Genomic DNA, 15956 nt, shown 5'->3' on the forward strand with positions numbered 1-15956 from the left:
GCTCAGAAAGGGAGTGTAAAGAGAAGAGATGAGAAAGCACTGAGTCCCAAAGCATTGTAAAATTTAGATTCTGGGGGATACGGGAAAGAACCAGCAAAGGAGACCAAGCAAAGGAGGCTCTATATACACTGGAATCCCATAACACGCACTCTCAAAAAACAAAAGAAATACAAGTTTTCTTCCTGTCCAGTTTTCTTTATGTGTCCCCCTGCTGAATAATTTTAAATGTACAAATACACTCACACACCAACACTAAGTTATTTTTTTCTTCCTTTAAAGGGATAGAATGAGAAAGGGCAGCTCTAAGTAAAGGCCCTCTCCTGTAAGCTAAGAAATCCTTGGCCTAACCCTCCGGGTTAAAAGACATGCCGATCTGTTCTGATTAACCCGCTTCAAAAGCATATTCTAGTAACACTGGAAGGTTAACAAATACATCTGTGAGACCTTTTTTTCTTTACCTGGAGTCACCAACTCTTGCATTTCTGTGGAAAACAGCATTGGATGTAACACAAATAGGAGTTCTCAGATAAGAGAGAATTTCAAATTTTGCATTTCTTCAAGGGCAGTATGAATTTATATTCCCCTGTCTCCAGGAGATAGTTGGCAAGATAAGAAGGAAAATTAACTTAGAAAATATAAAACTTTCTTCCTCACCTCCCTGCTTAAGAAGGTTGTAAAGGGAGGAAACCCCTATTGGGAAGTGGCCAGAAAGTCAAGGACTAGAAGATTAAAGTCTTAGCCTCTACTTCATAGACTAGGAAGATATGCCTCTGCAAACTTAAACTTCTCTGTCCACTAGCTGCTCCTTTTTTAAGGTCGAATATCTATTGGGGTGGGGGAAGAAAAATTTATAGGTTTTTTTTTTACTCCCTCTCTCATTGTTAACACTGATGGGAATTTCATCTCAAAATTTAGGCCTGCCTTTTAAATCTCTCGCACAGAGATTTAACTGCGTATTTACCTAGGGCATTAGAGATACTATGCGGTTATCACACTGTAATGAGAATTACATAAAATATATTACCCTTGAAGCTGATTTTAGAAAAGCTGATGATATTGATATAATTTATGAAATCATTAAATAGATTTATAATGAACACACCTGGAAGAACTAAGTGAACGTTTTATGAAAAGTAAAGCTAATATATCAGTTCTGAGGAGTTTTAAACATAAAGCATCCCAAGGCCTGATTGGGTTTGAGAATAAGAATCATCTCTAAGAAGGATCAGGGAACTGTGTTGTTTAATCAAAGCATCCATCAAAATGAGAAAAATTCCATCCCTAAACTACATCACTTGATTGTGTGCGCTCTTCCTCCACTGAAGTCTGACCCAAGACGAATCTATCACATCTCATCTAAATGTTCATATGACCCAAGGAAGGCAACCACTTCTTGTCTGTCTGCCCATATGATGGAAACAAAGACGTTCTTACGTAGAATTAGATATCGTCATACACCTACCTGCAAGAACCCTCATAGTTTACCTAATTGGCTTTAGAGTCTTTGGAACTTGGCATCCCAAGAAGAGACCGAGGTATGTTACCTGCGGCGCCCAGCCACTTTAGAGTTTGTGCTGACATTTTTCAGTGTGTGGGACTGACCGACTTACTCCCATAGAATGTTTTGATGTTGGAAATGTGGGTTGGAAAAGAGTAAGGTGGGAGGGAAAAAAGATCAATTAGTTTCCACCACCTCCAGTGTGAGGGGAGTTTTCACATTAGGTTTTCAAGACCAGGTCATTTGCTTCTCAACAAAGAAACACAATATATGGGACGAATTATTCTTTTGTCATAGGATTAACTTCTTGATAAACATCTCTGCAGTGGAAGGGTAGGCCTTGCCATCCCTTGCTCAATGTCATCAAGTCTCAAGATAGGCAGAAAATGTTAGATTTCACAGTTGTTCAATTTTCAGATAACGTGACCTTGATGAGTAACAGATGAAGGCACCTGGATTTGAGGGGGGCATATAACCCTTTAGAAAGGGTTATGTTGATAAGCCTTCTCATTTCCATCAGAAAGAAACGATGATCCCATCTGTTTGAGGAGGTGGGCAGAGGGCCGCGCCGTATGTGCGATGTAGTTTTCTCCAGTTTTTAAAGTTCCATAGAGAAATCACTGGACGTTTTCTGCTTGGTGGCATGGAAGGTCTTTTAAATCCGAATAATGCTGGGATATTTAAGATCGTGTTTATTTGGCAAAGGAGAGAGCTCTGTGAATAATTCAGACAGGGCCTGGCAACCATTTCCCTGGCCTGGGTCTGTGCTGCTTGGATGGGCCAAGGCCGGTCAGGTCACTGCACCCAGCAGCTGCTGGTCAAGGCACTTTTTGGTATCTTGCTGTGTAGGGGGTTTATTAAAAGGCTGGCTATATTTAAAGGAGCATAACAACTAGAGGAAGTAGGAAAGCTCAGGAAACAGAGCCACATAGCTTAGCTTATTTTTTTTTTCATTATTTTTTTTCCAATTTATTTATTTTCAGAAAAACAGTATTCATTATTTTTTCACCAGACCCAGTGCTCCATGCAAGCCGTGCCCTCTATAATACCCACCACCGGGTACCCCACCCTCCCACCCCCCCCCCCGCCACTTCAAACCCCTCAGACTGTTTTTCAGAGTCCATAGTCTCTCATGGTTCACCTCCCCTTCCAATTTACCCAAATTCCCTACTCCTCTCTAACGCCCCTTGTCCTCCATGCTATTTGTTATGCTCCACAAATAAGTGAAACCATATGATAATTGACTCTCTCTGCTTGACTTATTTCACTCAGCATAATCTCTTCCAGTCCCGTCCATGTTGCTACAAAAGTTGGGGATTCATCCTTTCTGATGGAGGCATAATACTCCATAGTGTATATGGACCACTGGTTGAAAACATAGCTTAGCTTAATGTCAGGTTTGCGTTGCAAAGAAGGAAGGATCTTTCTGGACCATAGCAGATCTATCACTAAGCCTTACAGCTTCTTAAATCCATCTCCTAGACCTCCATGCCCCTGCTGCAGGCCCACGTCATGTGTTTGCATGGCTCAGGCAGTGGTTTTCTCCTTGATCTCAGCCTCTTCCTACTTGAATCCAATCTTCAGCTTCCTACTAATACACTGATACAATGCTAAACTCAAAGAGCATAGTTCTTACATATACCATTTTTTTTTAATTTAATCCATAAGAACCTTCTTCAGCTCTCCCCTGTCTTGTATTTGAAGTGTAAACACCTCAGCCTACTGACGTTTGAGGTCTCTAACTTCCATTCACAGCTGTCCTCAGCTGTTCCCCACAGGGTCCCCTACATCTCCATTAAATCTGCCTCCTTCCTGCTGCCGGATCAGGCTTGCGTATTCCTGACTCTGAGCTTTTGTTTCCAACATTCTCCACAAGTACACAGCTTGCTTACCTCCTCCTAAAAAAGCAATCCATATTTTCCAGAACTTTCTCTTTTATTAGATAAACGCTCTTTGTAATGATACAAGTTCTCTTAGTATTGCCAAGATTTTCAAGATTCTAGATTCAATTCAGTTACAGAGGACTTGATGGTCTGGGGTCCTCTGCTAGGAAGTTCTGCATGAGTTCTTATTCGAGATCCACAACAGCCCTTCACGGTAGATGGTATCATCTTCAGTGTCCAGGTGGGGAAACTGAGGCTCAAACAGCTTCGTAAGCTTACCCAGAGACGAGATAGGCTTTACTCTTTTGATGTTTTCTAGGGCTTACTACAGGGCTCTGGAAATAGAAATTACGAATGGAAGTTGCCTGATAAGTTTATTTGCCAAAACATACAGATCTTTGTTTTTGAGACACTTTGCAGTTATTTCTGGAAGAAATTTCAGTAAGAATCCCATTGACTGGCATGCGTGGGAGCAAATGTCTGGCATGCACAAGCTGTCAGCATAGCTGGTAACCAAGTCACCAACCAAAACCAGGTCAGCCGGTTCCTCAGCAACGTTCTGCCACCCCCTGAAACTTTGTGACCTGGCATCACAGGAATTCGCTGGTTATAGATCATTCAAAGTTCTTGGCTATTCCTCTTCCTGGTTTCCCTGGGCAATTATATGTACTCATTTTTATCATATTAATTAAGAAGTTTTAGGAGTCGTTACTATGAATGTCATCGGGATGCCAGGTGCCACACCAAACCTTGTGTGAAATGACCTTCTGAAGTGAACATCGGGGTCTTTCTGGCTCCGCAGGTGTCCGAGTCCTGTGTGCTGCTGGTCACACCATGACTGTGGAAACGTCCAACCCTGGGTCAGAGCTGGCTTGTTGGCTGTAGTCTCTGGGTGTGGGCACGCGTCTGGTGTGGATCAGCTCATGGGCCACAAGTCACTATCTCTGTACTGTTTCTCTTGTAATCCTTATCTATTAAAATCTTCTACATGCAAGCAAGGGAGTAACTGTTACATATTACTGTCCCAGTTTAAAAAATTAGGCAAGGAAAACTCTAAAAGGTAAGACAAGGAATATGGAGCAGGATCAAATCCTGCAAATGAAGCTTCCAGTATTTTCCTTTTTCTTCAGAGCAAGAGAAATCATTCAGGGGTTAAATGAGGGAGAATCTCTCATTCAGGCAAGTGTGACTTCTGGGTGCATCAGGCTGAGAGCACATGACAGCTACCTACTGAACAGCTGGCTTGGCTGAGTGCCAGAGTCGGGTGGTCAAGGACTTTGGGGCAAGACCCACTGCATCTGGGTCTCGCTTCTGCCACTTAACTTGCGTGTGATCTTGGAAGGTGACTTAGCCTTCATGTGTTGTTCTTTGTTCATTTGTTAATGTGAGATTAGGATGATGCTTACCTCACAAGGCTGTTATAAGCATTAAATTAACATATATATTATATAATTTATATTGTTATATGCATTGTTAACATATATATATTATTATATTATACTTACCAAGCTGGATACTGGTTATATATATATATATATTAATTAAAATTTATATGTAAATATATAATTAATTAATATATATAATATATAATATATTAATATACATAGCTGGTTATATATATATATATATATAACCAGTATCCAGCTTGGTAAGTGTTATGTGCATGTTTAAGAAAAAAAAAAAAAAAGGAAAGGAAAGTGAAGGAAAGGAAAGGGAAGGGAAGGGAAGGGAAGGGTGGAGAGGGGAGAGGAGAGGAGAGAGGAGATTAAAAAAAACAAAAAGGTCATTTTTTTTTTAATGGAAAAAAAAATGTCTCTGATAGCCTTAACAGAAAGAGTAGCCTTCTCTCATTGCGACTATGCTTTACCCTTTAAGCAACGCCAAGGTTTCTGAGAGCTAGGCTGGACCTAAATCTTAATTTTTTTTTCCAATTTATTTATTTTCAGAAAAACAGTATTCATTATTTTTTCACCACACCCAGTGCTCCATGCAAGCCGTGCCCTCTCTAATACCCACCACCGGGTACCCCAACCTCCCCCCACCCCCGCCACTTCAAACCCCTCAGATTGTTTTTCAGAGTCCATAGTCTCTCATGGTTCACCTCCCCTTCCAATTTACCCAAATTCCCTACTCCTCTCTAACACCCCTTGTCCTCCATGCTATTTGTTATGCTGCACAAATAAGTGAAACCATAGGATCATTGACTCTCTCTGCTTGACTGATTTCACTCAGCATAATCTCTTCCAGTCCCGTCCATGTTGCTACAAAAGTTGGGTATTCGTCCTTTCTAAATCTTAATTAAAATATGCAACATTCCCACCAAGATCCCCAAGACCCTATCTCTAGAGCTATCTGGGGACCACAAAAGTGTGGCTTGTATCCCAGTGTGGAGAGAAGGAGAACCCAGAAGTCGGAGTCCGTTCAACAGGAAACCTCCGCACAGAGGGGACGGGGTTCTCGACACAGAGGTGTCCGGGGAGCCAGTGGACTGACGGCGCCTTTTCTCACTTGGCAGCTACCACGGCGCAGGCGAAGCGGAGGGGCCACTTCGCGCGCTGCCCCAAGCAGTACAAGCACTACTGCATCAAAGGGCGATGTCGCTTCGTGGTGGCCGAGCAGACGCCGTCGTGCGTGTAAGTGGGGCGCACCTGCCGCAGGGGCGGGCGGAGGCTGCGCCACGGCGCGGGCCGGGGCGTGCGGGGACAGGGAGGCCGAGCCCCCAAGCCTAGGTCGGGTCCCCTTTCCCCGTCCTGGCCGCCCCCCCCCAACCCCTGCCACGTGCTTTGGGCCCCTTTGGGCGGCTCCTCAGGGAGAGACTGGGGACACTTTCCTCCTGAGCCGAGCCCGGATGGGCTCCCGTCCGCGTCCAAGCAGAGCCTCTGTCCAGCCTGAGCGCTGTAGCCTCCGTCCCTCTCCCAGGCGGTCGGCTGGAAGCGAATTCTTCTGGCCTGGGCGAGGCAGTTGGTAGTCAACGTCAATACGGAGGATTTTCTGCCGGACGAAGAGCTGCTCTCGTAGGCGTCCATTCGGTGCCGGGCCAGGAGCCTGTTGGGAAGCGGAGATTGGCAAAGCTGATCCTTAGGAAGCGGCTGGGAGGACACTGCTCCCCCCACCTCGTAGGAGACTGAGGCCAAGTTTGATTTTATTCAGGCACAAACCACTTTTTTGGAAAAAAAAAATATTTTCTTCTAAAGAGATGTCCCTCTCAGTGTCTTTTGAGACCTCTCCTGATGGATGAGCAACGTGATTATTTAAGCATAATATTGATGTGTATGTTTTTTTTTTTAAAGATTTTATTTATTTATTTGAGAGAGAGAGACAGTGAGAGAGAGCATGAGCGAGGAGAAGGTCAGAGAGCGAAGCAGACTCCCCATGGAGCTGGGAGCCTGATGTGGGACTCGATCCCGGGACTCCAGGATCACGCCCTGAGCCAAAGGCAGTGGTCCAACCAACTGCGCCACCCAGGCGTCCCTGATGTGTATGTTTTTATGTGGATTTCCTACAGTGTACTTTTTTTTCCCCCATAACTGTCTCAGAACAGAGATTCCAAACCCTAACTTAGTGAAACATGTAAGGGTCATGGACGCCATCAAAATTTAATTAAAATTAAATTTAATTAAAAAATAAATACACTGGTTGATACTGACAGGGGAATAAGAATTACTAATGTAAGGAAATTTTAAAAAATGTGTGTGTTTGTGTGTGTGTTGGGAAAGAAGAGAGCTGCTTTCTTTCTTTCTTTTTTTTTTAATTTTCTCTAATTGCTCACTGGCTTAAGAGACTATATTGAGTTTTAAAAAATATTTATTTTTATTTTTTATTTTATTTCTTTTAGAGAGAGAGGGTATGCATGCTCACACAAGCATGGCTCTTGATGGGGGGGAGGGCAGAGTTGAGAATCTTAAGCAGGCTCCACACCTAGTGCAGAACCCTACCCGGGGCTCAATCTCAAAACCCTGAGATCGCGACCTAAGCCATAATCAAGAGTTGGACACTTAAACGACTGAGCCATCTAGGTGTCCCAAGTTTTAAAAATATTAATGCTCTTTAACCCACTACATTTTTCCAACTTATTCCTAGGTCTGCAAATTTATTGTTCTTGAAAACCACAATGTGTAATCTTCCTGCCCAAGATCAAAACACAGATCATATCCTTCAGTGTGAGGTTAAAACTCATTTCCATGGCCTCTGCAAGCTCTTCTGATCCTGGCTCACCTTCCTGGCCATATCTCTCACTGTATGCCCAAATGTTCCTCTGAAATCCTACATTCCTTTTCATGCTTTATCACACAAGCTCCCACAGTCCAGAGAGCTTATCATTACTGATGTTTCAGGTGTAACTCTGACATCAGCTCCTCCCGGACCCCAGCTTTGGCATTGAGTTTCCTTTCTCAGACACATAGGTCTGTTAGATGTCCTTTCCCTGAGATCCAGTCACCCTCCTATGAAAACTCTTTTCCTCTGGAGCATGGCTGTTGGTTTCTTTGAGAGTCCCTTCTGAGTCTGTGAGCACCTAAAGGTGGGTCTTGTGGCTTATTCATTTTTTGTGTTCCAGGGACAAGCACAGCGCCAGAATTTAATAGGTGTTCAAGAAATGACCAGTGAATAAGTAAATAAGTCCCTCTAGCATGGTCCATCCAAAGTTATGCTGTCAAAACTAAGAACAACTTCCTCTGGGCCAAGAACAGCTTCTTAGTGGTAAAAAGCTATAGAATCAATGGGAAGCTGAAGAACATAGGAGTCAGAACATGGATTTTTGGAGTCAGACCTAAGTTAAGATTTTTGTCTGCACCAATTATAAGCACTGTTAATAGTGGGTCTGTTACCTTTCCTGGGCTCAGTTTATCTACTACAAAAGGAGGTAGTAATATTGCCCTCTCAGGTGTTGAAAATAAAGCAATCTGTTAAAAAAAAATCCTTATTATAGTACCCAGCACAGAGTAGACGTTCCATAAATTGTACCATTGAGATGAGTGGGACATATTTGATGTGACTTGACCTTTTGAGTGACTTGACATAGCATAGATTTAGACAAAACCCTCTTGCCATGGGGGACTCTGCTATCCTGAAAAACCAGAGGTACCTCCTTTTGCTTGGAATTACAGGAATTGTGGACTCTTGTTTTTACATTAAAAAAAAAATGGTCTGTTTCCAATAACTCAAATCCCTTGATTCTTCTCAGTATTTTCTTAGAATGGGGATGATTTGTTTCCAGACACATACTTTTTATTTATTTATGCAGCACAGTTCATTTAAGCAGGGTTGCATGTGCTTGGGGCAGAAACTCAAGAGTCAAACTTCTTGAGTTTGATTCCCAGCCCCACTCACATAATTTCTCTATATCTCTGTTATTAATAAATGGCAGCTATCTCAAAAGATGTTATAAGGATCAACTGATGTAATAGTTAACAAGTCTTACAATAGTGTCTGCTGATCATTTCAGAACAGTGATCTTCAGTGTGGTTTGCCAGAATCCTGAAGGGTTATGGGCATCTTTAAAAATTATTTTACATTTTATAAGATGCTTATTAAATAAAAACTCATGTATTCAGTTATTCAGCATTTAATAAACATCTACTAGGATCTGGCCCTCCTGATTCTCTTCCACTAAAATGTCCATTAGCTGATATGTTACTGGTTTGCCAAGAAGGGAACTAGCATAAGAGCCACTATATAACTTGGCTATGGACATGTTTGACCTTCTTGCATGACCTTATCAGGTTATAGCTTGCAGGTAGTACTGCTTACTGAGAAATTCAATTAAAGCTTGGTTAAGCCACTGAACCCAGAACTTATCATTAGAAAAACATTCTGAAAGAGCAGCAAGTAATTTCTGTGTATTTTATGGGCAAGTTATTGTTTAAAAATGCCATATTCAGTAAATTTGTTAGAGAAACAAGCTAATTGGAAGAGACTATATTTGTAAGATCTTAATTATGACCTTAAAAAAAAAAACTCTTTAAAAAATATCCTTCTCACCATGCAATTAAATGTGATTTTCCCCTCCAGTTCCTTTCCTATTGTAAGAGACTTTTGATATTTCAGATATTTCTCAGCTCTCTTCCTGTGATTTTGACCTTGTGACAAATATGCCTGGCTATCTTGCAGGAAGCAATTTTCCCTCATACATCCTTGGGGTCCTTTTGCAATAGATGCCATTAGATATCTTTTCTCTTTTGCTTACATTGAGCCTCACCTTTCAATTGATGGCCGTGGCTGAGCTAGTTTTTGCTGTAGTTGTTTCAAGCATTATATCAGTTATAATGTTGGCGTTAAAGGATCTCCTTACTTGTGCAAGATAGGCTTTGTGGGAATTAACTACCTTGCTCCTATCAAACATAACCTATAGAATGGCCTGGCAAATAGATCCTTTGTTTAAAAGATAAAAACAGAACAAAATAAACAAAGCCAAGAAAACCAACCTAGGTTACAGAGAAATCTGTTTAAGAAGCAGAATTTCATCTTTTTGAGGTTTATATGATTGTATATGCCACCACCATCCCTTTTGTTTTGAATGAGTCTGAAAGGTTGAATTTGCATTGTTAATGCTAAGGGACTAAATTTCACAACATATATTTTCAGTTGGGAATTGTCCTCCAACAAACTTCTTATGCACATTTGAAGCATCTAACATGATTCAGAGAATACTTTAGACAGTCCCCAAATCACTGAGCCTTTAGCTTCTTGAGCGTTGCTCAGACAAGTCTTGGGTTGGTCAAAGGGAAACTGCTCTATTGGGGTATATCCTAAGTCTATGTTGATAAAGAGTTGACAGACTGAGGAAAGTGAACATCCCCCTAGGAGATTTGTTGCTGTCTGGTCACTGCACTTTATGACAACCACAGAGAAAGGGGCCACTTACAGGACAGTGGAGGACATGGCATCCCTCGAGCATCAGATAAAGGAGCTGGAGAGGATAAGACTCACTGTGTTTTGGAAGGATGTGGTTGGAGAGGTGATGAATAAAGGAGCCTCACCTCATCTGTGGCCACGTTGAGTAGCAGCATCAGAACTGATGGGTGGAAGTTAGAGAGAGAGAGAAAGGAATCCTGTTGAATCACATTTATTGAGCCTTCTACGTGTTAGGCATTGGTCTATGAAATTTCACATCCATTACCATGTTGGATCATATTAAATAGTGTAATTTTTAAATAATTTACAAGAGAACTGGGACATGTTGAGGGCCCTACAATGGAATGGGAAGTCCTGGGGATTTTGAATTCCTTGTCATAGTATTATTTAACTGCTTGGGAAGGCTACGAAGGGAATTTTACCATCCCCTCTCTTTCAAGCTCGGAATCTAAATCTTTAAACTAAGTTTTGGTAATTGCTGTCATCTCTGTTTATTTATATTAGCCATATTGTTAATGTTCAAGTGATGACAGGTTTTCAGCCAAGCAAAGAAAGTGAAATTACTTGTGAACACAGCAGGATACAGCTTAATTTGAAAAAAAAAAAATTAAAGGAACTGCACCTTTTATTAATTCCAGTTAATGACAACAATATTAGTTTCTTCAAATAAAAAATGGTAGAGATTCTTCAAAGTCTTGCACTGTTTACCTTGTTGTGTTGTTTTTCCAGCTGCGATGAAGGCTACACTGGGGCGAGATGTGAGAGAGTTGACTTGTTTTACCTCAAAGGAGATAGAGGGCAGATTTTGGTGATTTGTTTGATAGCAGTTATGGTCATTTTTATCATTTTGGTGGTCGGTGTCTGCGCATGCTGTCAGTAAGTATTTTTTAAATTTACTTTTAAGTAAATCTGAGAAATTGTATGTTGCTGTGTCTTCTTCTTTCCTTCCTTCTTTCTTCTTTCCATTTTGCTATGATTTAAATAAATCACATTTTGAGGTTTGCCATTATTTTTGTTGAAGTATCTACTTATGATAAAACACACAATGCATAGTTTTTATCATTTTACTGAGCATAAGTATTTTAATTATAAATAAAGTGTGTTTAAATTTCTTGATTGAAAAAAAAAAAAGGTGGACCAAAAGTGTGAAGGTGATCAAAGGTATATACTTCTGGTTGTAAGATAAATGAGTCCCTGGGATGTCAGTATGGTATAGCAACTGTAGTTAACAAACATACATTTGTGTATGTAAGGCAGACATTCAACAGACTGAGCTACCCAGGAACTCCTTCTTAACATATTTAATCTGGCATTTTATTTTCTGTAAAACAGGATGATTAAACCAGATAATCTGTATGATTCCTTTTAGCTATAAAATGGAAAGTTATTTAAAAAATTTCTTTTACTTGCCTGATGGAAAAAGGAATTTTTATAACACCAGTTTTGGGGCAGAGCTGAGAAATGGCCTCTTTTAGCACATCGATTTGGAATTATGCTTTAAGAAACTGGATTGCAGTCCAGAGTATCTAACACTTTTTTTTCTTAATGTATCGGTAAGTGTAATTGACATATCCAGAGGCCACTCTCACTCTCTTGGTTTTCTTATGTCTCTTTCCAATTTGTACTATTTCTTACTCATGCACTAAATAGTGCTTATTAGTAAAATAACTGGTCCCAGAAATTTTGCTTGTGCTAACCAAGCTTCATCAACAACTAGGTACCATAGTGTTTCTATTTAGGTAACTCTACTCTATTCACATGTTGGCCAACTGTGACTATCATTTGGGCCTGGAGAGAGATAGGTTGAGAGAGAACCTAACATATTTAAGAAAAAAAGGAACCTACAAATTTTTAGCCATCTTAGAAATAAGATCATAGGCCCTCTTGATGGTTGATTATATGTTCCCATGAACTAACAGGCTTGTGCTAATGTCTGACGCTTTGTTTTCCAAGTCCTCTTCGGAAGCGTCGTAAAAGAAGGAAGAAGGAAGAAGAAATGGAAACTCTGGGTAAAGATATAACTCCAATAAATGAAGATACTCAAGAGACTAGTATTGCTTAATGGTAAGTGTGGTGAGTTTTGTAGATGGGGTGCTCTTCAGGTAACTGTTACCTGGTGAAATGGGGCTTAATTTGTCTAATAAATCAATGATTGGAATTTGATTGTGCTTAGAAACAGCTAAAAGTAAATTGATTTTTTTTCATAGAATCTGAAGCTGAATAAAAGACCTTCTCATGTCTCTCTTTTGCATGTTACCATATTGAGAGGCATGTGGAATGAGGACTTTCCTACACTTTTTCTGGTGTTCTGAGATCATCCTCTTTTCTAATTCTGCATGGTTGTGGCACTTAGTTTATACTTTTTCTTCCTCATTTTTGGGTGTGAGGAAGAGGCATTTTAGTTTAATAATCTCACATTAAAAGCTAATAACCATGTTTTTTTAAAATTAAATTAATTTATTTTCAGCACAACAGTATTCGTTATAATAATAACCACATTTACTGAGCATTTATGCTATGCCAGACACTGTTCTAAGCTCTTTAAATGTTACATCAATTAGGATCCCACCTGGATCCAAGAAGGAGATTTTGTTGAGGGACTGGAAGGGCAGGGTTGGGGAAACCACAGGAACTTCAAGACTCCTGGAATTTTAACACTGGCAGGAGGCTGCTCCCTCCCATGCCTGGAAGGGCTGGGGAAGGTTACTTTGGCACTCAGAGGCTGGCCACCAGAGGGCCTATACTCAGATGTAGGAGCTACATCTGAGGATGGAAGTAGCCACTGCTGGAACCAAAACAAGGAAGAGGAGGAAAGGCAGAAAAAACACCCCCAACTTTCTCACCTCCTGCCTTTAGGTCTCCATAAAGTACCTCCCATTAGCCAAACCCAAGCAGCACCCAGGTGGAGGCATGGGAGCCCTTGGGATGTGTCAGGCCCCTCCCCTTGGAGTGCAGAGTTGGGGAGGGAGGTGGGCAGAGAAAGGCTCCTAGGGTACAAAAGGCAGAGGGTTAATACCATTGGTGAGCTGGGATAGTTTGGCTGTGATAGAGGCAAATCCAATCTGACTGATTTAAAATGAAGGACACGTTTTGGCTCACATGAACTGGCAGTCCAGAGGGAAGATAGTCTGCACACTTGGATGTGTGCAAGAGGCTCTCACACCAGGAAATATTATTTCTCTTTTTCTGCTCACATATCAAAGAGTTGGCTTCATCCTTGGCTAGTTCCTCTTAAGTCATAGTGGTAGCACTGAGCCACGTGCTTCCTTGATCACCTCCAGCAAGAGAGAGCAGTGACTCTCCATAGCTCAGGTAGCAGTAGAAAGAATCTCTTTTCCCAGAAACACCCAGCAGATGCATGGGGTACAGCAACTGCTTGTCGAGAAATCATAATGTTCTCTTAGCTTATTACAGGATGACAGTAACCATTAATGAACTGAAGACAAAAATGCTGGCTCTAGATTTTTCTTTTTTAATTTCTATAGTACATTTCTCTTAACCAGCTTGCTGTCTTTTCCCTTATTCCTGCAGGCTATGAAGTTACCTCCAGGCTGGTGACAAGCTTCAAGATGCCTTGCTCATTAGAAAATGGACAGAATGTGTCTCAGGAAAAGAGCCAGGAGAAATGAATTTTAAATGATGTATTTACTTTTTGTCTGTAATGTTAATCTGTGTTTTTTACTATTTTTATAATAATAAGTAATTTTATTATTGTTCATAATTGGGGAAAAGCACTCAGTTAAGAAATTTTAATAAACGTCCACTTAAAGATTTGTTACCAGTATTACCAGTCAAACAAAAAAGGAGAGTGAGAAGGAGTTTAGATTTTAGGAACTGCATTAAAAATAAAGCTGCCATTTATCCAGCACATCCTGTGGACCAAGAGTTTAAAGTATATCATTTCCTTTAATCCTTTTAAGAACCTATGAATATCTCCTATGAACCTCATTTCCCATATATGGGAAAAGACACAAAGAAGTTAAATAATGCAACCCAGATTTACAGAGGTAGGAATTGGTGGAGCTGAAATTGGAACCAAGAGTTACCCAGCTTCAGTTTGGGCTCTTAACTATGATTTTTGTTGATCAGAGTGGGTACAACCCAACTGACTGATATAACCCAAGACTTTATACTACATTATGTTTTGCCATGATACTGAGATGCTGGGGATATTTCCTGGAGAAACTCAGGTTGGCGAGTCCTGGCTGTATATGTTAATATTACCATCATGTTTTCTGCAGCACTGACTTCTTTTATATTCCTTTGCTCCTTTATAAATTCTCTGCGGCATGAATAAATTCTTACATTAGTAAAGCAAACAGATTTGCCCCCAAAGCTAGGATAATGAATAAAGATGGAAAGTAAATGCTTGAGCATCTTTAAGCCCAGGTAAGTGTTCACGCTAACTAAGGGATAAATTATAGCACTGGAAGAAGAGGTTGTTTATTCCTGGGCAATGGTCAGTGACACCACAGCAGAGCCCAGGCACACACTGTCTGTGACCATAGCCTCATTTTTGTTCTTCCAAAAGACAGTACCTTTGATTGCTCTCAAGTGACTGTTGATGCAATGAAATCATGACCGTGAGCATCTGTTACTTGGGACCATCTTGCCAAATGTTCCTTCAACTCCATAATATATTTAATAAAGACTCTTAAAACTGAAAAAGCTAAATCTATATTTAGCCAGTATTCCACAGAATATGAAAATGTCTACACTGACTGGGTGGGTGATTTATGAAAACCGATGGAAGGTGTCCCCCACTTGCTGTACTTACGCTGTTGTGAAGCTAGCTAAGCAGGTTTTATTCCAGAATACTAACAGATTTTACTCTGCAGTATAGACTTCATATACAAAGTGAAGAGGAGAATTCAGACTGAAGATGAAGTTGGATGTCACTTTCTAGCACATATCCTGTTTTGAGTGAGAATGAGGTTATCTTCACAGAAATAGCTCAAATACATAAAGCGCTAAGCCAAACAACTAGTTATCTTCTAAATCTGTTTTTCCTTCTGACTTAATAACCATCCTTGAAACAGGACTATATCCATCGGATTCCTGCTGCATATGCTTTGTTTCCAAAAGTCGTCTTCTGGGTTAATCCATGCCCTTGCTTTTTCTCAGTGTACTTTGATACCAAAGTGCTTGAAACAAACAGTTGTTACAGCATTTAAAAACAAAACAAAATGCTGAAAACGTTTCTCCTTCCCTGAACTTATGTTGGTTGACCAGTGGAATCTCTCAAACCAAGTCAGGCTTGGGAATTTTGTTTTGATCCTAAAATGTAAATGGCGTCTCTTAAAATTTGGTAGGTCTGATATCAAGAAAAAACTTCAAAGATTTTCATATCTTTTAAAAATGTATTTTATAATTGTTTTGTATATTCTAAATGATGTTGTTTATGTAAACTGTCAACATTATCATATAATAAAGTAAATTTATTTTTAAAACAAAGTGAGCATATTTATTTGGAAGTTTTTTTATCACTACCATGAATTATTAAGAGAAAGAAATTTTCAGATTATTGTTTTAAAAATTTTTATATTTTATAGAGATTATAATTCATGCATTTGAAATAATCTATTTTGGTTATAGGTTTTTCTTAGAAACTAATGAATTTGGAAGTGTGGTGGACACCTGTAGGATTGTCTGCACAGCTGGGGAGGGTATGTGCTATGGTGAGTGCTATGAAGTGTGTAAGCCTGACAACTCACAGACCTGTA

The 15956-nt window shown here is 40.3% G+C and overlaps 1 protein-coding gene across 1 annotated transcript in view; it reads left to right on the plus strand.

The window, feature by feature from the left end:
* BTC (betacellulin) overlaps positions 1-15687 on the plus strand; it is a 47230-nt gene extending 31543 nt beyond the window's left edge. Inside the window, exons 3-6 of the mRNA XM_044224710.1 lie at positions 5897-6014; positions 10963-11109; positions 12187-12297; positions 13765-15687. Coding sequence (XP_044080645.1) covers positions 5897-6014; positions 10963-11109; positions 12187-12295 — 374 coding nt within the window. The 3' untranslated portion in view covers positions 12296-12297; positions 13765-15687. The remainder of the gene's footprint in view (positions 1-5896; positions 6015-10962; positions 11110-12186; positions 12298-13764) is intronic.
* Positions 15688-15956: the final 269 nt, after the last annotated feature.

This window comes from Neovison vison, chromosome 11, assembly GCF_020171115.1.
Source record: "Neovison vison isolate M4711 chromosome 11, ASM_NN_V1, whole genome shotgun sequence".
Classification (NCBI taxonomy): domain Eukaryota; kingdom Metazoa; phylum Chordata; class Mammalia; order Carnivora; family Mustelidae; genus Neogale; species Neogale vison.